At 40.0% G+C, this 26,867-nt stretch overlaps 1 protein-coding gene across 1 annotated transcript; it reads right to left on the reverse strand.

Annotated features, from left to right (window-relative positions):
* Nucleotides 1-908: 908 nt before the first annotated feature.
* LOC115258592 (clavesin-2) lies at nucleotides 909-26,800 on the reverse strand. The gene is made up of 2 exons (XM_062850586.1): nucleotides 24,733-26,800; nucleotides 909-1,679 (listed from the first exon to the last, which is right to left on the reverse strand). Exons 1-2 carry the CDS (start codon nucleotides 25,411-25,413, stop codon nucleotides 1,197-1,199), a joined length of 1,164 nt encoding a protein of 387 aa, XP_062706570.1. The 5' UTR covers nucleotides 25,414-26,800; the 3' UTR covers nucleotides 909-1,196.
* Nucleotides 26,801-26,867: the final 67 nt, after the last annotated feature.

Here is a 26,867-nt window from a genome sequence, read left to right on the forward strand (position 1 = left end):
GATATAAGTGAACCGGTAGATTAGAAAAGTGCGCCAACGATCGAACTCAACCACTGAATGGATGACGTGCGACTATGTTCAACACATTCTAACTCACGATTGAACGGAGTGATTATCTGTAAGATTTTGTAAACTATGTTGTTAAATGTTGTACTAAATTGTCCATTTGTAGATCCTTCGAAAAAGGCTCAATACATGTAGCCGAAACGTCAGGTGTTGAGCATAAATCCGTTTAATAACCCCGTAACATAACCACAATCACAGTCGATCCCCATTCAGCAATTTGTATTGCTGTATGCATTCAGCATGGCAAAAACCAGCCAAATTTGCTGGTTAGCTGTCAAAAATGTTTGGGTGTAGAAGGGATTATCAAGAAAATTACCAAGATTTCTTCATACTTCTTTGAATATTTCTTCAAGATATTTGCTCCAAAGATTTCTTAAGAAAGTCTTAACAAATCTTTCAAGGATTCATTCAGAAATTGTTCTACAGATTGTTTCAGAAATTTTTATAAAGATTCTTACGGAAAGGCGGTAAGACATTCTAGTAGAGATTCCTACAGAAATTCACGTAGAGATTTTATAAGAAACTACGCCGGGTATTCTTCTATGTATTTTCATAAAAATTTCTCCAGAATTCCCTCCAAGCGTGCCTCTAGAAATTTCCCTATGGATTCCTCCAGGAATCCATTAAAATTGTTTAGGATTTTAATTAGAGAATTTTTCCAGGATTTTTTTTTTCAAAAATAACTCAAGAGATTTTGTTACCACCACTGGTTTCCAGGCGTTTCTTTTTATGGCAGAAAATGAGGTATAGGTTCTCAGAACACCCCGAGATGAAACTCATGTTTCCAAAACTATCAAAACTAGGCAGGAAAAAAATAGCAACAGTACTTACTTGTTGTTCATGCAACCGTAATCTCTCGAAGCTCGGAACAGCAGCATTTTCTCCGTATCTTAACATGGTGACCCCGTTGATGCAGAACGAGTCGTTGTTTTTGCGGTGAGTATGTACTAGCACGTCGTCGCAGGAACGACGAACCAGTTGGATGAATGAACGAATGTGTGGAGGAAATTTGAGATCAGGACCTTGCATCATCGAGACACCGAACCGTCCGGAACCGCCGTCACCAGGTGTTGTTGTTGTTGCTGCTGCTGTTGCTCCGATCCGTCGTCGTCGTCGTCCACAAGCGACCGTCACGTGTCGCTCCCCACGCCCAGCAGGGTATTCGCGGCCGGATCGTTTGCCTTGGTGGTGAGCACTCCGATTTTCACCGCGGCTGCTTTGGTACTTTTCAGGAAATCCGAGCCCACCGTGGCCGTCGTCGAGATTGCGGTCGTTGTCGTGGTCGTCACTGCCATCGGTGGCGCCGGGGATTTGGTGTAGTACTGGGGTTGACTTAGAATGTACGATGGCGCGGGTTTGGTTGCGATTTGACTCGACTCGAGCAGCTCGTGGTACCAGTTGAGCGGATTGAACGTGGGCCCTTCGCCGCCGAGCTCCGTGGGGAGTATGTCCCGGGCGACGCAGTCGTGGAGCGTCGAGAGGTTTCCGCCGTGCAACTTTATCCGTTCACGCGTTTTTTCCTTGAGGAACGGTCGGATTACGGCGAGGGCCGCTTCCACGTACCACGGTTGACCGATGAAGTGGATCGCTTTGAAGCGAACCGGGAAGCAGTCCTGTGGAAAAGAGGAGAAATTGAAAAATGGTATCATTCAGAGCGGTTGGGGAAGAGTGGCACAGGTATGATGCAGAAAGGTACCGGAATGTAAGAGCCCGGCTGATACCGAACACCGGGAGCACAATAGTTGTCAGCTCATATTGAACATGAATAGAATCTTTTGACTAATGAGAAGCAATGTATGCAGAAGCTGGGCATTAGAAAATAGCTATGCCTCGATATTTTCGTGTAGCAGTTGAACTTCCACATTCATTTGTTGGAAAAGATTTTCATTTTTGTAGCTCCTGAAATAATTTTAAACGTAATTCTTATACAAATACGGGGTAATTCGTCAAATGCTGGATGGTTAGTACTGCAATTTTCATTCGTTTATTCGTGCAAAATAGTACTGTAGTTGAAAAATATCCAGTGAACATCTACATCTACTAAGGTGCTATACTTTCCATTGAATTTTAATTTCATTTTTTTAAAGATAATAGAACATTGGCAGGCGTTCTAGTCTAGTCTAGTCTAGTCTACACATACACAGCCATTCATTGAAAGAATCCTGGAAAATGATAGGTTCGACTACTCCTACCATTTTTCTTGTCATTATTAATATTTGCAGTACATCAGAGATGCATTACAAGCATTAAAGCGGCCAGGCCTACTGTGCAGCGTTTTTATTGTTTTTTTTTTTGAATCAGTAAACGGGGACATCTCGTACCAATCGTTCAGTGAAAAGTGAGAATAATATACCGCTTCGTTGGGAGTGACTATGCTAAGAATGTTAATGTCACTCCATGTCCTCTGAAATCCTGGGATGGGGTGACGGTATTTCCCCCGTATGCCCTGGTTCTCAAGTCTAGGCTGAAGCGCCTTTACCCGCTCATAGAACATTTGCGGGGTTTCTGGGGGTAAAGTGGACACCCTAAGTATTTCGGTCGTTTCCAATGGAAATGCGGCACAATCCATCCCACGTAACATTTTGATGACAAATTGATCTTGTAGAGTTTCCATAACCGACAAAAAACCTAATACCTTTTATTTTGGCTTTATGATGATTCTATACAACTTATTTAGTCTATTTGACTAAATTACTTAGGAGGGATCTGCCTTACCGAGTAACATAGAAGGTAATACACTCAACATCTTATAAGGGATTGCACAGTGGGAAAAAATAGGTATAAAACGCGAATAAATTCAATATCTCTGCTCGGAGTGGATGGATTCGAATGAATTTTTGACACAAACTGCAAAAATTTCTACAGTTTCAGATAAGGAGGGTGTTATACACCGCACGATGCTGGAAATCAGTGAATTTAGCTCGTTTTACCCCACTCTCTCTATCATACACCTTTTTGAGAAAACCCTCATCTATTCCCGACTGGCGCGCAAAATAAATGACTTATTTAACTCATATTTGTGTAAAAACTTTCATAGTACCGGTAATTTAACATAGGGTTGGCCCTGCTCTTATCGATTGCGTTCCACTCCGGGTGGAGATACATGTGAAATTTCAAAGAAATAGGGGATATCGGGGTTATTTGAAGATATTTCAATTTTTAAAGCCGTGCGGTGAGTCAAATCAGTTCCATTCGATACTACGGAAGTTTTTACACAATCACGACTTTAAAAAACCATTTATTTTTCACTTCAGAAATTTTCGAAAAAGGTGAAAAAGAGAGAGAGTGGGGTAAAACGAGCTAAATGCATTGACTTCCAAAATCGTGCGGAGAATGACACGTTTCTTATCTGAAACTATAGAGAATTTTACAGTTTGTGTCAGAAATTCATTCAAATCCATTCACTCCGAGCAGATATTGAATTTATTCGCGTTTTATACCTATTTTTTCCCATTGTGGATTGCATTTGAAAATATTGATTTTTTTGTTTATTTTCTTCGCTAAAACGTGCATTGAATAGCGTGAAAAAAGTGAAATGATTTGTTAGATTTCGTTCACATGAATGATATTAACTTTTGCAACACTGGAGATGTTCAGAAATCAGAATGGTTTCAAGCTGTTCCATGGTGAATCAGGGATAACCTGAAGCTCATAGTAACATACCTGGAACACCCCTAAACCCCTTGGCATCCCTTTGAAATGCCTCTGAAATATCATCCCGTGAAATAACCCTACACACTTAATTTTGAATACCTTGTTCGGTAAATTTTTGACGAAAATAGAACAGCTGAATACATCAGACTCTAGTTTAATTTAAAAACACTTCACTAATACTTTACTTTTGCAAAAGAAAATAAAAAATGAATAACTCTTTTAAAGAAAAACTAGAAAGGACGAGCAAATTCCTTTTAATTCTACTACTGTGCTTATCTTCGGACAGATAGGCCTATTTCGTCTGTGACTTACAGACTTCTTCAGTGTCAAGTGCTCGACTGAAGAAAACCTCGCATTCGTTGTGGTATTTATACTAGGAGTGTATGTGTAGGTACGTGTGTGGGTAAAGTGTAGGTATAAAAATGTAGGTACAAAATTGTAGGTACATATTTGTAAAAAAGGGGGTGTATCTGCCTGTTAGAAAACAGGGTGTCAATAAGATACCTAAAGCTAGGAAAATTCCTACCGATTTGGTAGGTAGTCAATTGGTGCTTGTTGTGTTATTTTTTCCTGCCGATTTGGTAGGTAGTCAATTTGTGTTTTGTGTATTGTGTAATGTTTTGTGTGTGTTAGGTAAAAATTTAAAAAGCCACGTGTACCCATTGCCCTGATCCTTGTTAAGTAGTTTTTTATTGTTTTGTTTGTAAATTTCTAAACTTTCTGCAACATCAAGTTTCCATGGGTTTGTAATGTGTCGTAAGAGTTTAATATTTGAAGTATTCATAAAATGTCCTTCATTGAAAATATGTTCAGCAACTTTAGATTTAAAATGATGAATGAGTCCCTTGTCTGTGTCTTTGTGTGCTTTTGATACTTCCGTTATGTGTTCTTTGAATCGTGTGTTGAGTGTGCGTTTTGTTTGTCCTATGTATATTTTGTCACAGTGATTACATGTTACTTTGTAAACACCAGATTTTGTTAAGTTGTCCAACGGGTCTTTCGTAGATCCTAAGAGAGTTTGAAGTTGGTTAGCTTTGCTTGTGAAAACTAATTCAAAACCAAACTTTCTGAGAATTGGTCGGAGTTTTTTGGTGTCATTGTTGTAGTTCACAGTTATCCGTTTAAGTGTAGGTTCTGTCCGTGTCAGTGTAGTCAAAGAACGTCTGTATTGTTGTTGTGTCTTTTTGTTGATGATCTGTTGTATTGTTTGTTTTGTGTAACCGTTCAACTGTGCTGTTTCGAAAATGTAATTAAGTTCTTTCGTTTTTCCTGTTTCACTAAGTGGAAGTGTCTGCATTCGGTGTATCATGTGATTGAAGGATGCAATTTTGTGTTGATGTGAGTGATTTGATGAATTTGGAATAGTGCGTTGAGTGTGTGTCGGTTTTCTGTAAATTTCGAAGGAAAGTGTTGATTCTTGTTTTACGATGAGTATGTCCAAAAATGGTAGTTGGTTGTTCTGTTCAATTTCACAAGTGAATTCGATGTTTTTGTGTGCATTATTGATATTGTTCAAGATTTCAGGTAAAAGATGTTTCTTAACAATGCTAAACACGTCGTCAACGTATCTCCACCAGACTTCAGGAAGCTGTTTGTTGTTTTCTAAGCGTTTTTCCAAATTTGCCATAAAAATTTCACTTAAAAATGGAGAAAGTGGATTGCCCATGGGGGCACCATTAAGTTGTTTGTAGGTTTCATTTCTGAACGAAAAATAATTTTCTTCCATACAAAGTTTGGTTAATTTGATGTATGTACGAACTTTCTTAATCCAATCTGAATTTGAATCTTCATATTGGTTCAGAAGCCAATCTTCTAGTAGGTTAATGGCCTCTTTAACTGGAATGCTTGGAAATAGTGATTTAACGTCGAATGAAACTAAAATTTCATCGTCGTTAACGGATAAATTCTGTACTAGTTCTGTGAATTGTTCGGAATTCTTGACAGATCTACTGTGAAATTTTTTAGGCATGTTTTGGAATTCTTGTACTAAATATTTGGCAATTTTGTGTGTAGGTGAACCAATGGCTGAAACAATCTCACGCATTTCATTTCCAGGTTTATGAACTTTGGGAAGTCCTTTTATTCTTGGCAATGAAGGGTTAGATTCTTTTAGGCTTTTAATGACGCTTCCTAAAACTGGTGTAGACTCTTTGAGAGTCTTGTCAACACGTCTTACTAATCCTGGAAGAGGATCAGTACGTTGTTTTCGGTAAGGTCCATTTTGAATCTTGTTATTCATTATTTCATCATAGTCCTCTTTATTCATGATTACTGTTTTGTTTCCTTTGTCAGCTTTCAGATAGAAAACTGGTTTCTGGTTAAGTTCTTTGATTATTCGTTGTTCTTTCAGGTGTTCTTTGTTCAATTTGTTTTGTTGTGTGTTTTGAATAGTGTTAGCTGTTTGTGTTCTGATTTCTTGAATCTGTGGTGTCTGTAAATTGTTCGTGTTGATAGCTGTTTCAATGTCGATTATGGTTTGTGTTGAATCTGGTTTAGAGTGTACTGCGTAGTTAAGACCTTTGTTGAGAAGGGTCAACTGTTCTTCCGTAAACTGTTCGGAAGAGCGATTGACCACTAACCCAGTTAGTTCTTGTGTTGTGTTTTGTGGTTGTGTAGAAGAACATGTAAACTTCGGATTTTGCATCTTTAATGCTTTAAGTTTTTTATCTAGTAATTTCCTTTTTCTTTCTGATTCACAAAATTCTGCAACTTTTACTTTTGTTAGAAAATTAGGGAAAGATTCAGGATAATCTTTCGCTAACTTTAAATGGAGAGAATAACATTCCAAAGTTTTCATGTTGATCTTGCTGTGTAGTTTTTTGATGCTTTCTTTGATGAGTGTTTGTTCAAGTGTCTTTACTATGTTGGGGTTTGTGGCTGTTTTAACTTTTACCTTGTGACTTACGGGAGTAAGCCTGTACTCTATACACTTCTTGAGAAACGCGATATCCTTGTGTAATCCTGCGATGGTCTTCTTCAACTCGATGAACTTATTCGGCTCTGACTTTGGCTTGGTTGCCATCTTCACTTTACTATTACTTTAGAGCTTTTAGTAGAACTTGTTACTTCAGACTCTAGTTTAATTTAAAAACACTTCACTAATACTTTACTTTTGCAAAAGAAAATAAAAAATGAATAACTCTTTTAAAGAAAAACTAGAAAGGACGAGCAAATTCCTTTTAATTCTACTACTGTGCTTATCTTCGGACAGATAGGCCTATTTCGTCTGTGACTTACAGACTTCTTCAGTGTCAAGTGCTCGACTGAAGAAAACCTCGCATTCGTTGTGGTATTTATACTAGGAGTGTATGTGTAGGTACGTGTGTGGGTAAAGTGTAGGTATAAAAATGTAGGTACAAAATTGTAGGTACATATTTGTAAAAAAGGGGGTGTATCTGCCTGTTAGAAAACAGGGTGTCAATAAGATACCTAAAGCTAGGAAAATTCCTACCGATTTGGTAGGTAGTCAATTGGTGCTTGTTGTGTTATTTTTTCCTGCCGATTTGGTAGGTAGTCAATTTGTGTTTTGTGTATTGTGTAATGTTTTGTGTGTGTTAGGTAAAAATTTAAAAAGCCACGTGTACCCATTGCCCTGATCCTTGTTAAGTAGTTTTTTATTGTTTTGTTTGTAAATTTCTAAACTTTCTGCAACATCAAGTTTCCATAGGTTTGTAATGTGTCGTAAGAGTTTAATATTTGAAGTATTCATAAAATGTCCTTCATTGAAAATATGTTCAGCAACTTTAGATTTAAAATGATGAATGAGTCCCTTGTCTGTGTCTTTGTGTGCTTTTGATACTTCCGTTATGTGTTCTTTGAATCGTGTGTTGAGTGTGCGTTTTGTTTGTCCTATGTATATTTTGTCACAGTGATTACATGTTACTTTGTAAACACCAGATTTTGTTAAGTTGTCCAACGGGTCTTTCGTAGATCCTAAGAGAGTTTGAAGTTGGTTAGCTTTGCTTGTGAAAACTAATTCAAAACCAAACTTTCTGAGAATTGGTCGGAGTTTTTTGGTGTCATTGTTGTAGTTCACAGTTATCCGTTTAAGTGTAGGTTCTGTCCGTGTCAGTGTAGTCAAAGAACGTCTATATTGTTGTTGTGTCTTTTTGTTGATGATCTGTTGTATTGTTTGTTTTGTGTAACCGTTCAACTGTGCTGTTTCGAAAATGTAATTAAGTTCTTTCGTTTTTCCTGTTTCACTAAGTGGAAGTGTCTGCATTCGGTGTATCATGTGATTGAAGGATGCAATTTTGTGTTGATGTGAGTGATTTGATGAATTTGGAATAGTGCGTTGAGTGTGTGTCGGTTTTGGCAACCAAGCCAAAGTCAGAGCCGAATAAGTTCATCGAGTTGAAGAAGACCATCGCAGGATTACACAAGGATATCGCGTTTCTCAAGAAGTGTATAGAGTACAGGCTTACTCCCGTAAGTCACAAGGTAAAAGTTAAAACAGCCACAAACCCCAACATAGTAAAGACACTTGAACAAACACTCATCAAAGAAAGCATCAAAAAACTACACAGCAAGATCAACATGAAAACTTTGGAATGTTATTCTCTCCATTTAAAGTTAGCGAAAGATTATCCTGAATCTTTCCCTAATTTTCTAACAAAAGTAAAAGTTGCAGAATTTTGTGAATCAGAAAGAAAAAGGAAATTACTAGATAAAAAACTTAAAGCATTAAAGATGCAAAATCCGAAGTTTACATGTTCTTCTACACAAACACAAAACACAACACAAGAACTAACTGGGTTAGTGGTCAATCGCTCTTCCGAACAGTTTACGGAAGAACAGTTGACCCTTCTCAACAAAGGTCTTAACTACGCAGTACACTCTAAACCAGATTCAACACAAACCATAATCGACATTGAAACAGCTATCAACACGAACAATTTACAGACACCACAGATTCAAGAAATCAGAACACAAACAGCTAACACTATTCAAAACACACAACAAAACAAATTGAACAAAGAACACCTGAAAGAACAACGAATAATCAAAGAACTTAACCAGAAACCAGTTTTCTATCTGAAAGCTGACAAAGGAAACAAAACAGTAATCATGAATAAAGAGGACTATGATGAAATAATGAATAACAAGATTCAAAATGGACCTTACCGAAAACAACGTACTGATCCTCTTCCAGGATTAGTAAGACGTGTTGACAAGACTCTCAAAGAGTCTACACCAGTTTTAGGAAGCGTCATTAAAAGCCTAAAAGAATCTAACCCTTCATTGCCAAGAATAAAAGGACTTCCCAAAGTTCATAAACCTGGAAATGAAATGCGTGAGATTGTTTCAGCCATTGGTTCACCTACACACAAAATTGCCAAATATTTAGTACAAGAATTCCAAAACATGCCTAAAAAATTTCACAGTAGATCTGTCAAGAATTCCGAACAATTCACAGAACTAGTACAGAATTTATCCGTTAACGACGATGAAATTTTAGTTTCATTCGACGTTAAATCACTATTTCCAAGCATTCCAGTTAAAGAGGCCATTAACCTACTATTAACCTACTGGGCTGCAAAACGGTGAGTCGATAAGGAGAGCGTCCAATACTGCTCTGGTCCTCACAAGTTCCTACCTCATGCTTCCACGGGTCAAGCGATGACAAAGACCGCCAGCTAAGAGTTGTGTGCTTAGCTGGTAGTGCAGCCTGGGCACTGTTGTCCTTCTGACTTCAGCTAGATTGAGGAGGTACGATCCGAGTGTCTGTTCACCAAGGAGGTGCGGCTCAAACAGCGTCTGTTCTGGCATCCAGCGGCTGAGTAAGAAACGCTGCACCACGCCCAGCTAGATCCAAGGTGGTAGCCCCATCAGCGTGGTCGTCCCAGTGTTGGTTGGGACGTTAAACAGAACTGGCACGATGGCCCTCCGGCGAGACAGGAGTGTTGGCGTAGGCCCAATAAGCCACCCGTAAAAATCCCCATTGCGAATAACATAGGAGAAAATACGACTCGATACAATCGGCAAAGACCCACGCGACGAAATAAGGACTACGATTGGAAACTTGGAACATGGAATTGCAAGTCACTAGGTTTCGCAGGATGTGACAGGATAATCTACGACGAACTACATCCCCGCAACTTCGACATCGTGGCGTTGCAGGAACTTTGTTGGACTGGACAGAAAGTGTGGAAAAGCGGGCATCGAGCGGCTACCTTCTACCAAAGCTGTGGCACCACCAATGAACTGGGAACAGGATTTATAGTGTTGGGCAAGATGCGACAACGTGTGATCGGGTGGCAGCCGATCAACGCAAGGATGTGCATGTTGAGAGTTAAGGGCCGTTTCTTCAACTACAGCATCATTAACGTCCACTGCCCACACGAAGGGAGACCCGATGACGAGAAAGAAGCGTTCTACGCGCAGTTAGAGCAAGCATACGATGGTTGCTCGCCGCGTGACGTGAAAATCGTTGTCGGCGACATGAACGCGCAGGTAGGAAGGGAGGAAATGTACAGACCGGTAATCGGGCGAAACAGCCTGCACGCCGTATCGAATGATAACGGCCAGCGATGCGTAAACTTTGCAGCCTCCCGTGGTATGGTAGTCCGAAGCACCTTCTTCCCCCGCAAAGATATCCACAAAGCCACCTGGAGATCACCCGACCATCAAACAGAAAACCAAATCGACCACGTTCTAATCGACGGTAAATTCTTCTCAGATATAACCAACGTCCGCACATACCGCAGTGCGAATATAGATTCGGATCACTACTTAGTCGCTGTATGCATGCGCTCAAAACTTTCGACAGTTATCACCACGCGTCGAAGTCCAACGCCGCGGCTCAACATCGAGCAACTTCGTAACGTAGAAGTGGCTCAAGACTACGCGCAGCAGTTAGCAGTGGCCCTACCAACGGAAGAGCAGCTTGGCGCAGCTACACTTGAAGATGGCTGGAGGGACATCCGATCCGCCATAGGTAGTACCTCGGCTACAGCACTAGGCTTCGCGACTCCGAATCACAGAAACGACTGGTACGACGGCGAATGTGAACAGTTGAAAAACGAGAAGAATGCAGCATGGGCGAGAATGCTGCAACACCGTACGAGAGCGAATGAGGCACGTTACAAACAGGCGCGGAACAGGCAGAACTCAGTCTTCCGGATGAAGAAGCGCCAGCAGGAAGAACGAGATCGCGAAGCGATGGAAGAGCTGTACCGCGCTAAGGACACACGAAAGTTCTACGAGAAGCTGAACCGCTCGCGCAGAGGCTTTATGCCACAAGCCGACATGTGCCGAGATAATCACGGGAATATTCTCACGAGCGAGCGTGAGGTGGTCGAGAGGTGGCGGCAGCATTACGATGAGCACCTCAATGGCGACGTTGCAAGTACCGAAGGTGGCGTGGTAACAGATCTAGGAGTATGTGCACAGGACGAAAGACTTCCGGCCCCTGACCTTCAAGAGATTGAGGAGGAGGTTGGCCGGTTGAAAAACAACAAAGCCGCTGGAGCAGATCAACTACCAAGCGAGCTTCTAAAATACGGTGGAGAAGCACTGGTGAGAGCACTACACTGGGTCATTACCAAGATTTGGGAGGAGGAAGTATTACCGGAGGAATGGATGGAAGGTATCGTTTGTCCCATCTACAAAAAGGGCGACAAGTTGGATTGCGGGAACTACCGCGCGATCACACTACTGAGCGCTGCCTACAAGATACTCTCTCAAATTTTATGCCGCCGTCTATCACCGATTGCAAGAGAGTTCGTGGGGCAATATCAGGCTGGATTCATGGGTGAACGCGCTACAACGGACCAGATGTTCGCCATCCGCCAGGTGTTGCAGAAATGCCGCGAATACAACGTGCCCACACATCACTTGTTCATCGATTTCAAATCGGCGTATGATACAATCGATCGAGAACAGCTATGGCAGATTATGCACGAATACGGATTCCCGGATAAACTGATACGGTTGATCAAGGCGACGATGGATCGAGTGATGTGCGTAGTTCGAGTATCAGGGACACTCTCGAGTCCCTTCGAATCTCGCAGAGGGTTACGGCAAGGTGATGGGCTTTCGTGCTTGCTGTTCAACATTGCTTTGGAGGGTGTAATACGAAGAGCGGGGATAAACACGAGTGGGACGATTTTCACGAAGTCCGTTCAGCTGCTTGGTTTCGCCGATGATATTGATATTATTGCTCGTAAATTTGAGACGATGGCGGAAACGTACATCCGACTAAAGAGTGAAGCCAGGCGAATCGGATTAGTCATTAATGTGTCGAAGACAAAGTACATGATGGCAAAGGGCTCCAGGGAGGAATCACCGCGCCCGCCACCCCGAATTCATATTGACGGTGATGAAATCGAGGCGGTTGAAGAATTCGTGTACTTGGGCTCACTGGTGACCGACGACAACGACACCAGCAGAGAAATTCAGAGGCGCATTGTGGCAGGAAACCGTGCCTACTTTGGACTCCGCAGAACTCTACGATCGAATAAAGTTCGCCGTAACACGAAGTTAACCATCTACAAAACGTTGATTAGACCGGTCGTCCTCTATGGGCACGAAACATGGACCCTACGTGCAGAGGACCAACGCGCCCTTGGAGTTTTCGAACGGAAGGTGTTGCGTACCATCTACGGCGGAGTGCAGATGGAAGACGGGACGTGGAGAAGGCGAATGAACCACGAGCTGCATAAGCTGCTGGGAGAACCAACCATCGTCCATACCGCGAAAATCGGGAGGCTACGGTGGGCGGGTCACGTCATCAGGATGTCGGATAGCAACCCGACTAAAATGGTTCTCGAGAGTCATCCGACCGGTACAAGAAGACGTGGAGCGCAGCGAGCTAGGTGGGTCGACCAAGTAGAGGACGATCTGCGGACCCTACGCAGAGTGCGGAACTGGAGACAAACAGCCATGGACCGAGTGGAATGGAGGCGGCTACTATGTACAGCAGAGGCCACCCCGGCCTTAGCCTGACCGGTAAGGTAAGTAACCTACTAGAAGATTGGCTTCTGAACCAATATGAAGATTCAAATTCAGATTGGATTAAGAAAGTTCGTACATACATCAAATTAACCAAACTTTGTATGGAAGAAAATTATTTTTCGTTCAGAAATGAAACCTACAAACAACTTAATGGTGCCCCCATGGGCAATCCACTTTCTCCATTTTTAAGTGAAATTTTTATGGCAAATTTGGAAAAACGCTTAGAAAACAACAAACAGCTTCCTGAAGTCTGGTGGAGATACGTTGACGACGTGTTTAGCATTGTTAAGAAACATCTTTTACCTGAAATCTTGAACAATATCAATAATGCACACAAAAACATCGAATTCACTTGTGAAATTGAACAGAACAACCAACTACCATTTTTGGACATACTCATCGTAAAACAAGAATCAACACTTTCCTTCGAAATTTACAGAAAACCGACACACACTCAACGCACTATTCCAAATTCATCAAATCACTCACATCAACACAAAATTGCATCCTTCAATCACATGATACACCGAATGCAGACACTTCCACTTAGTGAAACAGGAAAAACGAAAGAACTTAATTACATTTTCGAAACAGCACAGTTGAACGGTTACACAAAACAAACAATACAACAGATCATCAACAAAAAGACACAACAACAATACAGACGTTCTTTGACTACACTGACACGGACAGAACCTACACTTAAACGGATAACTGTGAACTACAACAATGACACCAAAAAACTCCGACCAATTCTCAGAAAGTTTGGTTTTGAATTAGTTTTCACAAGCAAAGCTAACCAACTTCAAACTCTCTTAGGATCTACGAAAGACCCGTTGGACAACTTAACAAAATCTGGTGTTTACAAAGTAACATGTAATCACTGTGACAAAATATACATAGGACAAACAAAACGCACACTCAACACACGATTCAAAGAACACATAACGGAAGTATCAAAAGCACACAAAGACACAGACAAGGGACTCATTCATCATTTTAAATCTAAAGTTGCTGAACATATTTTCAATGAAGGACATTTTATGAATACTTCAAATATTAAACTCTTACGACACATTACAAACCCATGGAAACTTGATGTTGCAGAAAGTTTAGAAATTTACAAACAAAACAATAAAAAACTACTTAACAAGGATCAGGGCAATGGGTACACGTGGCTTTTTAAATTTTTACCTAACACACACAAAACATTACACAATACACAAAACACAAATTGACTACCTACCAAATCGGCAGGAAAAAATAACACAACAAGCACCAATTGACTACCTACCAAATCGGTAGGAATTTTCCTAGCTTTAGGTATCTTATTGACACCCTGTTTTCTAACAGGCAGATACACCCCCTTTTTTACAAATATGTACCTACAATTTTGTACCTACATTTTTATACCTACACTTTACCCACACACGTACCTACACATACACTCCTAGTATAAATACCACAACGAATGCGAGGTTTTCTTCAGTCGAGCACTTGACACTGAAGAAGTCTGTAAGTCACAGACGAAATAGGCCTATCTGTCCGAAGATAAGCACAGTAGTAGAATTAAAAGGAATTTGCTCGTCCTTTCTAGTTTTTCTTTAAAAGAGTTATTCATTTTTTATTTTCTTTTGCAAAAGTAAAGTATTAGTGAAGTGTTTTTAAATTAAACTAGAGTCTGAAGTAACAAGTTCTACTAAAAGCTCTAAAGTAATAGTAAAGTGAAGATGGCAACCAAGCCAAAGTCAGAGCCGAATAAGTTCATCGAGTTGAAGAAGACCATCGCAGGATTACACAAGGATATCGCGTTTCTCAAGAAGTGTATAGAGTACAGGCTTACTCCCGTAAGTCACAAGGTAAAAGTTAAAACAGCCACAAACCCCAACATAGTAAAGACACTTGAACAAACACTCATCAAAGAAAGCATCAAAAAACTACACAGCAAGATCAACATGAAAACTTTGGAATGTTATTCTCTCCATTTAAAGTTAGCGAAAGATTATCCTGAATCTTTCCCTAATTTTCTAACAAAAGTAAAAGTTGCAGAATTTTGTGAATCAGAAAGAAAAAGGAAATTACTAGATAAAAAACTTAAAGCATTAAAGATGCAAAATCCGAAGTTTACATGTTCTTCTACACAACCACAAAACACAACACAAGAACTAACTGGGTTAGTGGTCAATCGCTCTTCCGAACAGTTTACGGAAGAACAGTTGACCCTTCTCAACAAAGGTCTTAACTACGCAGTACACTCTAAACCAGATTCAACACAAACCATAATCGACATTGAAACAGCTATCAACACGAACAATTTACAGACACCACAGATTCAAGAAATCAGAACACAAACAGCTAACACTATTCAAAACACACAACAAAACAAATTGAACAAAGAACACCTGAAAGAACAACGAATAATCAAAGAACTTAACCAGAAACCAGTTTTCTATCTGAAAGCTGACAAAGGAAACAAAACAGTAATCATGAATAAAGAGGACTATGATGAAATAATGAATAACAAGATTCAAAATGGACCTTACCGAAAACAACGTACTGATCCTCTTCCAGGATTAGTAAGACGTGTTGACAAGACTCTCAAAGAGTCTACACCAGTTTTAGGAAGCGTCATTAAAAGCCTAAAAGAATCTAACCCTTCATTGCCAAGAATAAAAGGACTTCCCAAAGTTCATAAACCTGGAAATGAAATGCGTGAGATTGTTTCAGCCATTGGTTCACCTACACACAAAATTGCCAAATATTTAGTACAAGAATTCCAAAACATGCCTAAAAAATTTCACAGTAGATCTGTCAAGAATTCCGAACAATTCACAGAACTAGTACAGAATTTATCCGTTAACGACGATGAAATTTTAGTTTCATTCGACGTTAAATCACTATTTCCAAGCATTCCAGTTAAAGAGGCCATTAACCTACTAGAAGATTGGCTTCTGAACCAATATGAAGATTCAAATTCAGATTGGATTAAGAAAGTTCGTACATACATCAAATTAACCAAACTTTGTATGGAAGAAAATTATTTTTCGTTCAGAAATGAAACCTACAAACAACTTAATGGTGCCCCCATGGGCAATCCACTTTCTCCATTTTTAAGTGAAATTTTTATGGCAAATTTGGAAAAACGCTTAGAAAACAACAAACAGCTTCCTGAAGTCTGGTGGAGATACGTTGACGACGTGTTTAGCATTGTTAAGAAACATCTTTTACCTGAAATCTTGAACAATATCAATAATGCACACAAAAACATCGAATTCACTTGTGAAATTGAACAGAACAACCAACTACCATTTTTGGACATACTCATCGTAAAACAAGAATCAACACTTTCCTTCGAAATTTACAGAAAACCGACACACACTCAACGCACTATTCCAAATTCATCAAATCACTCACATCAACACAAAATTGCATCCTTCAATCACATGATACACCGAATGCAGACACTTCCACTTAGTGAAACAGGAAAAACGAAAGAACTTAATTACATTTTCGAAACAGCACAGTTGAACGGTTACACAAAACAAACAATACAACAGATCATCAACAAAAAGACACAACAACAATACAGACGTTCTTTGACTACACTGACACGGACAGAACCTACACTTAAACGGATAACTGTGAACTACAACAATGACACCAAAAAACTCCGACCAATTCTCAGAAAGTTTGGTTTTGAATTAGTTTTCACAAGCAAAGCTAACCAACTTCAAACTCTCTTAGGATCTACGAAAGACCCGTTGGACAACTTAACAAAATCTGGTGTTTACAAAGTAACATGTAATCACTGTGACAAAATATACATAGGACAAACAAAACGCACACTCAACACACGATTCAAAGAACACATAACGGAAGTATCAAAAGCACACAAAGACACAGACAAGGGACTCATTCATCATTTTAAATCTAAAGTTGCTGAACATATTTTCAATGAAGGACATTTTATGAATACTTCAAATATTAAACTCTTACGACACATTACAAACCCATGGAAACTTGATGTTTCAGAAAGTTTAGAAATTTACAAACAAAACAATAAAAAACTACTTAACAAGGATCAGGGCAATGGGTACACGAGGCTTTTTAAATTTTTACCTAACACACACAAAACATTACACAATACACAAAACACAAATTGACTACCTACCAAATCGGCAGGAAAAAATAACACAACAAGCACCAATTGACTACCTACCAAATCGGTAGGAATTTTCCTAGCTTTAGGTATCTTATTGACACCCTGTTTTCTAACAGGCAGATACACCCCCTTTTTTACAAATATGTACCTACAATTTTGTACCTACATTTTTATACCTACACTTTACCCACACACGTACCTACACATACACTCCTAGTATAAATACCACAACGAATGCGAGGTTTTCTTCAGTCGAGCACTTGACACTGAAGAAGTCTGTAAGTCACAGACGAAATAGGCCTATCTGTCCGAAGATAAGCACAGTAGTAGAATTAAAAGGAATTTGCTCGTCCTTTCTAGTTTTTCTTTAAAAGAGTTATTCATTTTTTATTTTCTTTTGCAAAAGTAAAGTATTAGTGAAGTGTTTTTAAATTAAACTAGAGTCTGAAGTAACAAGTTCTACTAAAAGCTCTAAAGTAATAGTAAAGAGCTGAATACAGCTATAACGGATTGTTTACCTTTTGCACCCGTTTTTGACAGTTGGTGTACTGAGCCTCAGTAAAATCGATTACCGAAGCTACCGAAAAAGTTCTGCTGTTCTATTTTCGTCAAAAAAGTACCGAACAGGCTATTCAGGATTGAGTGTGTAGGACTCCCTGAAAACCCCATGAAAACCCTTGTACACTCCTGAAACCTCTTGAAACAACCTGGAACGCTTTTGAAGGCCCCCTGGAAACCACAGGAATACACATGGGATCCACTGGAATAGCCCTAAAACGCCTCTGAAACCTCTTTAAAATCCTTGGATCGCGCTTGAAACCCCCTGGAACGCCCTGAAATACCCTTGGGACACTTTAAACCCTCTGAATCCCTATGGAACGGTTCCGGGTTATATGACCGAATGCCATTTGGCCGAATGCCGTTTGGCCGAACGCCATGTGGCCGAAAGGGTCATTTGGCCGAAAGCCGTTTGGCCGAAAAATTAACGATAAACTCATGTGATCATGTCACTGTTCTCCATACATATCAGTATAACTCGAATGAACATCCTTTGATATAAAGAAGGAACATTCTCTGATAAAATTGGCAACCTGAATGGTAAAACTAGAAACCTATGATCAAAAGAATGGAATATTTCTGATGAATGAATATGGAACACCCCTGAAACGTCCTTGAAACCCTTTGAAACCCTTTGGAACACCCCTGAACATCGCTGGTAAATATTTGTATCGCTATTTGTTTTATTTTTAGTCTAACTGTAACTGTCGGGTTTAACTGTTTTAGGTACATAACTTTGAAATTTCTAATTTTACCGCACAAACTTGTACATGTACTGTCCAATGGCGCAATCTTTGTACTTTCCAGTCCTTTTTCCTTCTATCTTCTAGTTCCCTCAGAAACCCGTGCTCGGTTATTTTGGGTGGTATTTTCGACTGGGTGTCACCTGGGATCTTTAATTGTAATGGCTCGACAGTCTTATCAAAGAATTACGCGAACTACAATGGAGGAGCGAGAACATTGTATTTCGCTTAATTCTTTGATAAGACTGCCGAGCCATTACAAATAAAGATCCTCGGATATTTTGTTAGAAACCCACTAGGATTTTTTTTAAAGTTCTCTCTCTTCATTTTTCCCAGAAGTTTCGCTTGAAGTTCATCCAGATATACTGTCCGGAGGAACTTCTTTAGGGGCTTGTCTATTTACTGCGTAAGGGAAATTTCACGATTTTTCGACACCCTCACCCCTCCTTGTAAGTTTTTTTTTTGTATGAGAACCCAAATATTGTATGGCTCGTGAGATTTCTCAAACTACCTCTTCCCCCATGAACCCCTACGTAAATAATGGTCAACCCCTTAAAAGAAATTCTGTCAGTAGTTTTAATGGAAATTATTCTGGATTGTATTGAACGTCTTCACTCCATCAGAAAGTTTGAATTATCCTCAAGACTTTCTTCAGCAGAACTTTCAAAAAGACCTTTGGAAATTCTTCCAGAAGTCATTTAATTCATTCAAAGAATTATTCAAAAATTACTCATGATCCACTTGAAACCTCCAATAAATTCTCAGTGTATCAAGCTAAAATTAAATGCTGCACTAGCTTAAACAGGTTTTCATTTTATTTCCTAAAAACCAGAAGTTCATCCCATCTCGCAATGATTTCGTGTCGTGAGTCAAAATTGTAGGGATAAAGATGGAGCTCCTGATGGACGGACGTGAGGTGATTGAAAGGTGGAAGTAGTACTTCGATGAGCACGTGGATAGTGTAGACACGGGAGAACAAGGCAACGCACTGGAAACGACTACGCCAGGTAGGCAGAGGACGGAAAAGATTTTTCATCAGCTCAAAAACCACAAAGAAGTTGGTAAGAAAGGTATCGCAGTTGAACTCATTAAGAAGGGCCCAGAAAAGTTGGCAACCTGCCTGCACCCACAAGAAAAGCAACCCTTTGGAATGTGAGAACTTCCGAGCTATCCCCATTTAAGTGCTATCCCACATAATCTTCCGCCGCCTTTTTCCTAAAACGAATGAGTTCGTGGGATGTTATCAAGCCGGTTTCATTGACGGCCGGTCGATAACGACACGTACGGCAAATCATTTAGAAATGCCGTGAATACCAGGTCTCAATACATAACCTGCTCATCAGATTCAAGGTGGTATGCGGCAGTATCGACCGCACTGACAAGGGAAGGTTACGATGGTGTCCCCCGGGGATTTCAACCGGACTATTTTTTTTAGATTCCATACGTGGAAATATGAAAAAATCTAAAGCCTTTCGGGTGATGGGCCAGTGGTGTAGCCAGGAGGGGCCCTTAAAGGGGCTAATTTGGACATATATGATTTTTTTTTTTTGAAGCTCCAAATTTATAGAAAACTGGATTTTTTGTATTTGTTGTGGTAGTATTTAGCTAAATAATCATATACATGTGTGTTTTAAGACATATTTTTGATATCATAGGCGTTAACAGGTGCAAAGTAGACAGTCACAATTTAAGAAAAAAAAAATACCACAAGGAAAATACAGGGTGGAGGACATGTTTTCAACTATTTTTTAGGATTAATCACGTGTAAGTTATGATAGAAATACATACTTTAACTGTTGGCCCAGTGATGTAGCTAGAAAGGGCTCGTAAAGGGGTAACGATATGTGATATTCTAAAGCAACTGTTTTTCAGATTTAAAATGTCAACATATTAATTTATTTACAGTCCTTATACTATTGTATGTTTTGATAAATATTTGAAACAACTTAAGCATAAAATAATCGTAAAAATTTTTACTCCACATTTTTACAATGAACTTATTAAATTTTCAGTGGATTAAAACTGCATTACTATACATTTGCATCATTTGTTCCCTTCCCAGTTGATTCAATGCTTCGAGCCATTTAATCACTTACAAAATGTATGTAGTTGCTCAATTAGCGAGTGATCAATACAAAACACCTTTTCGCAATGTGCACATACCCTACCTTGATACCTTGTTGGCTACAAAGTAACTTTACTCCAATGCCGAGCGTATAGTAGAGCTCCATCTTCGTCGGTCTTGGGCGATGTTCCTCCAGTTTCCCCGAACGTGTAGGGATCGTAGATCTTCTTCAACCGCGTGCAGCCAGCGAGTTCGCGGCCGCCCACGAAGTCGCCTACCTCTACCGGGTTCTCTGCTGAATATTGTTTTCGCTATTCTTTCTTCCGACATTCGCACTACGTGTCCAGCCCACTGAAGTCTGCCGTATTTTATACGTTTCACAATATTCGCATCTTCGTACACTTGGTACAACTCGTGATTCATGCGTCTGCGCCACACTCCATTTTCTTGTTTCCCACCGAGAATTGTCCGCAGCACTTTGCGCTCAAAAACTCCAAAAGCTTTTCGGTCTACCTCCTTTAACGTCCACGCTTCGTGACCGTAGAGGGCAACCGGAAGAATCAGCGTCTTATACAGAGCGAATTTTGTTTGCGTTTGCAAGTTACGGGACCTAAGCTGGCTACGCAATCCGTAAAAGGCCCTATTCGCAGCTGCAATACGCCTTTTCACTTCACGGGAAACGTCATTGTCACATGTCACAAGTGTTCCAAGATAAACAAATTCTTCAACATCTTCAAACACTTCCCCATCAATCACTACCTCAGCACTAACACCAATAGGCCTGCTTCTGTCTCTACCCGCTATCATGTACTTCGTCTTGGTAGAGTTAATCGTCAAGCCTATCCTCGCTGTCTCTCTCTTCAGAGGAGCATAAGCTTCCTCCACTGCCCTACGATCGATGCCGATGAGATCAATATCGTCCGCAAAACCGAGGAGCATGTGCGACCGTGTGATGATAGAGCCATTCCTCTGCACGCCTGACCTCCTAATCGCTCCTTCGAGTGCAATGTTGAACAATAAATTTGAAAGAGCATCCCCCTGCTTCAATCCATCCAAGGTCACAAACGCACATCTTACAAAAGCAGTTTCTTTACAAGCTTCTTCCGCGCATTCATCATCGATAAACCTTTCAAAGCAATATTCAATAGGAGTGTCGAATGGTTCCGGATGATTCATGGTATAACCGCATTTAAAAAAGCAAATCGTATTAGATTTTCAAATCGTTCGGCTGTGAATTGATAGTTAGTAAATGACTGAATTTTCAGGAAATAATCCCTGTGCCAAATATTCAAATCCTCTTTTACAATGAGCAGTGTATCGGTAATAAAACGAACAAAATTTTTGTAAGGCCTGAAAAAGTACACGTCAGCTGGTTGCACAATGCCGATGCATTTTGCGGGGATCAACCGTTTAAAAAATGTGACGTTTTCTGGAACAGTAGAACTGTATAGGTCGTCGTTTTTATTAGCAGTCCACGAGTCAACTAATAGAAGTATTTTTTCTCTTTCAATCAAATCCGGCCACAGAACTTCAGTCAAAAATACTTTCAAGTCATGTTTCGACATGTTTGCTGTTTTCCCTGCAAATGCCTTGATGTTCGGATAGTCAATTTTTGCGCTGACTGGGAAGACGCCTGACGGCTCTGGGACTAAAACATACATATGTGGAAGTAGTGTTCCATTCATTACCAGTACAGGCATTATCATGTAAGAATGAGTTGTTGCAGCCACTGAACCTACTCTTCCAAAAACTTGCTTGCTACCCTGAACGGCCAGAGTTCTGCCAGAGTGCACCTCTTTCTCGAAACGAGACTGGTCAGCATTCAAAACTTCGTTATCACATAGATCTTCTTCGGAAATGAGATTTATAATATTACATACAAAATCATCAGCCTGCTTTTGAACTGTATCGCTCGTTTGTGTCCACTTCTTGCTCACTTTATGGGTTATTTTTCGAGAAACAATTTTATTTTTAATTTTAAACTTCCTTACCCACGATTTCGAAGCGCAAAAAGACAGAATATTGTCGGGATCGAGTTTCTTTTTGATATCCATTGCCCAGATACGCAAGGAACGATCGTGTACAATCGCGTTACTGTGTCTAGCTTCAAAAAAGCATTTCCGCACTTCGAGATTGATAGCTTCTTGAAGGTGTCTTTTCGATGAACCCACGGATTTCAAATATTTCTCAAATCTTTTCAATACATTCTTATGCTTTATACGTTTTTTTCTGGACATTACCGTGTTGAACGATACCCGCGGACTCAAATCGATTGATTTACCTGGTGGGCACAATTGGGGTAACTCATCACACTTGACATCCTTGTTCCTTGGTTGCTTGGTCCACAATCGATAGGCATCAGCTAGGTATCCATCAGGAAAAACTGTTTTTGTGGTGGCGAAGGAACGTATGAAGAACAGCTGCTACTGCTACCCACTGATGGCAAGACCTCCATTGGTTCGTTTCCTACCAACGTGTCGTCGCCGAAATCGTCATCAATTTCACCGTCCGACGCAGCGTCGTCTTCAACTAACGTGATATAATCATCTACAGTAATATATTCTTCCAACAAATGTGTCTTTAATTGTTGAAATACAATCATTTCATCCTTCGACGGAGCCTCTTCCGATGTGCCAAAAAAGTTCTCCAGCAACTTGACTACAACTCCGGGTCTCATTTTTCTTCCGTTCCTGCTGGAAATAGTTTGCATCAATTTTGAAATCAACAGAATAGTTTTCCGCCATTTAATCAGATTTTTCTACCTGTTTATAACAATCATCGATGGTAAAACTTGTAATTATTATATTCTGCATTCAATATGCATGCGCAACTCAAAAAGGACTTTTGAACTATGAATGAATTGAGAGAACGTTCGTGGTGTCTTTCAAAATTCCCATGCGTACATGTTGATGTGTGTGTGTGATGCATTGGACACAGTACACTGAATGTGATAATGCGTAACCCACACTATGAATGGACGGACAGCGACAGAATGCTTTACGCGACAGGGTGTAATCATTTAGGTACAGGCAATTCAGACGTTTCATGTATGCTTTCGTATTGTTCTTATTCATGAAAATAGGGCATGTAGTTCAGCATAGATTTTTAAGCCGAAAAAAGTTTAATATCTGAAAATTAATGGAGTTGTTTTTACATGTAGTTGAATATGACTTGTACTGGTAAAACCGCAAAATGGGACTTAAACAGTTCAAAGTTTGCTAGTAACTGCGTGTGCTATTATCCCACCACTAACGATCAAGCACTGTTTTTATCAATTACATAATCGTAAACTATGCGTTAAGATTGTATTGTAGTGACTCATATTTATATGTGGGAAATTATATCAGTTGTTATTCTCCATTAAGTGATGACATTTTTATCATTGTGTATCCGTCTTGATTACTTTATTAGAACAGTCCCCTGTACTATTGCCCTTGCTCTTAACAAAAACAATCCTGGGGATAATCATTGCAAACTTTCCTTTGTGACAATCATTTTTCAATAAGTTTTTGCCAGTACTATTGAAAAATAATCAAATGAATATTCAATTTCGCATTATTATGTGGAACGCGTGAGTAAAAGACCAATTCTTATATTAAATATATTTATTTCGTTATGTTACAATGATTCTCGAATTTGATAATGTTGTCGCCCATGTTTTTAAAAATATGACTCAAAACGTTTATATCCTTGTTTATTTTGCCTAATACTACTATAACGAACACAAAAAAATCATTTTTTGATAAATTTGGGGCTTTAAAAAAAATCATATATGTCCAGATTAGCCCCTTTAAGGGCCCCTCCTGGCTACACCACTGGCCCATCACCCGAAAGGCTTTAGATTTTTTCATATTTCCACGTATGGAATCTAAAAAAAATAGTCCGGTTTAAATCCCCGGGGGACACCATCGTAACCTTCCCTTATTGTCAGCATTAACGTGGTGCTGGCAGTGCAGTGGTGGGCAACCACGCGAGTTACCGAAGGTTAAAAAATATATCTATTTTTCTATGTTATAAGGACAAGGAATGAACTAAAGATCAAACATCTGTTTGACACTAATGAATATTCGATCAAGTCAAACAAGATGTTTTAGCATTGGACAAATATTTGTACTGGGATCTTAAGCTTTCATATCTGTTCGATTTTGAACTATGAAATCACATGAAGAGGCGAAACGATAAGGAAGTGGAACCATCTCGGCAGGTGTCCTATTTTGGGCACTTTTCTGCTACAACTCAGCCAGTTCTGAACCAATTGACATAATTTCTGGGACGCGATGAGATACGTATAGTATCTAGCCGTGTACAAAATTTCAAGTCAATTTGTTTGGAATTGACTGAGTTATACCAAAGAGTGCCCTAAAACACTGGCCACTGTCCAAGTGGTTCGCTACCCTAGTCAACTTCTGAATTGTTACAAAATCCAGTCGTTATTTGCTTTGAAAATTATGTGTACGGTGGTTCAGGTTTATATCCAGAGGATTGCCCAAAATTTGCACAAAAAAAATCATATTTTACCTAAAACTTACCTGTAAACCTTCAATCATCAGCTTCAGCACTTTGGGATTCAAATTGGACGATTGCCGGAACGTAAAGTTGGTCCAATCCACGATCGCAATAAACCCGTTCGCCTGGTTCTGTTTATCTTCCAGCAACTTCTCCAACGAAAGGAGCAACGCCCGGTACACCGTGACTAGCGAGTACGACGAGTAATCCCAATTCCCGGCCAGGAATATCAACACTTTCCTGCCTCTTCGGTCCCTGTTTGGTAACACCCCAGGGAACCCATCCCTCAACGCTAATTGAATATTTTCATCTAACACTGATAATCGCTGCAGTAGAGGCCCGTTTCGTTGTCGATATGCATGGTAATTGATCACTAACTGAAAGGCATCATTCACATTGAACTTTCGAGCATACAGAAATCTAAGCAGGAACTCGTCGTCCTGAAAGCAGGACTTATCCTTCAAGGCATAGTCCATACTAGCCCCGATTAGCTCCTTCAGGGCTATCAGCGCCCTACTCCGATCGGTGGGTTCATTTTTGTTGTACCCTTTGAGATCGGATATGGTCAAATTGTGCCGGAAGCGGTTGTTGGACCACTCGAAATCACAGATGTCGGACATGATTGTACTCTTCTCGTGCTGATGCTCTCCGCACCACGCGTCACTCGTCACTGCGGTCACCGATTTTGCTTTTCCCGTTATCATTAATCACACCCTAATCCTGGTCACTAAATCCGAAACCCAACCGCGTGCACACTGCTACAGTGACTGCTATCTATCTCTCCTCGTCACCATCGATCATTATCTCGGCGTGTCCGTTGTGTTATTTATTTATCCACCGAGACGGCGGAAACACTTTCTGGGTCGAATCAACTTTCAGCGAACCGAACCGAACCACAACGCACTAATGAACTCTAGTCCAAGATGCCATACTTTTTATTTTAATTTTTCGGCAAAACGCCGTTCCATCCGCTTTCGGCTGCGTGGCTTACGTGTTGTTTTTTTTCTCTTGCTATCTCGAATCGTCCTCAGCGATATAGCGAGGTGTTAATAGCTTTAAGGCACGATTACCAAGAATCCTGGTCACGAAACAGTTTTCCGAAACTGTCCGATGATATCAGCGGTGGCTAGAAGTTTGGACTCAGGTAGGCACCGTCTATGAGCAGAGCAGTTTCTGGAAAATAATGAGAAATAAAAAGTACATTAATGGTTGATTTCCATGTAACTAGGTGATTGAGACAAGATTAACACAAACGTTTAGCTTTTGGTCTATTTGGAATACAGTCGACTCTCCACATGTCGATGTTTCACATCTCGATATCTTTCCCTATCTCGATGGTTTGGTCGGTCCCTTCAATCTGCATACATTTGACCTTTCTACATGTCGATATCTCCTTATCTCGATATCTCTCTATCTCGATGCGATCTCGTTCGTTTTTGTTCTAGATTTTCTCTCCATATGTCGATATGCCCGTTTTTACAGGTTGCTAGATCTCGTTTCTTAGGAGCAAAACATTCTGAGAAAGCGAAGTGACATCTGTTTGTTGACGGTTTTTCCTAGTTACGGACGATTTTCCAATCTAGTGTGCATTACAAATTGGTTCTTGAGATCGATCTCTCCCTATCTCGATGGTCCCTTCAATATCGAGATGTAGAGAGTCAACTGTATTATTAATAATATTGACTGTTTTTGGTAAAACAGATTGAAAGTCATTTGTAGCAGGCTGTGCGCGCGAGTGGCTGCATTTTCAAAGCTGTCGCGCGTTTGCTTTGTTCCAAGTTGTTTTTAATATTTGCCGGCTGAATTTCGAAACGTCTGGTGGTGCTATGCCTTCCGCAAATTTTACTTCGGAATATTTATTTATCTTACCTAACGATTGAGCCGATCACGTAGTGTTAAGTAGGATAGTTCGCTATTGTTGTTAGAGTTTGTCTTATTTTCATCGGGGTGCAGCAATTCGTCTTTATTTTCACGTGATTTCCGTGTAATTTTTTGTGGTATTGTTTCTGGATGTTTCACAAATGGAAGCCAACAGTTTCATCTCAAGAGTACTGGAATCTTGACTGGAACTCGCATAATATGTTGAGTTTGTTCCTGTATAACGTTCTAGTGCCTTAACGATGACCAAACGTATCCTTTGGACTCTATTGAACCCTTT

This window comes from Aedes albopictus, chromosome 2, assembly GCF_035046485.1.
Source record: "Aedes albopictus strain Foshan chromosome 2, AalbF5, whole genome shotgun sequence".
NCBI lineage: Eukaryota > Metazoa > Arthropoda > Insecta > Diptera > Culicidae > Aedes > Aedes albopictus.

Coding starts and splice junctions, on each gene's coding strand:
- LOC115258592 (XM_062850586.1), bottom strand. CDS start 25,413: ATGATAACGGGAAAAGCAAAATCGGTGACCGCAGTGACGAGTGACGCG. Junction 1,680..24,732: donor TGATGATTGAAGGTTTACAG/GTAAGTTTTAGG, acceptor TCTTTTCCACAG/GACTGCTTCCCGGTTCGCTT.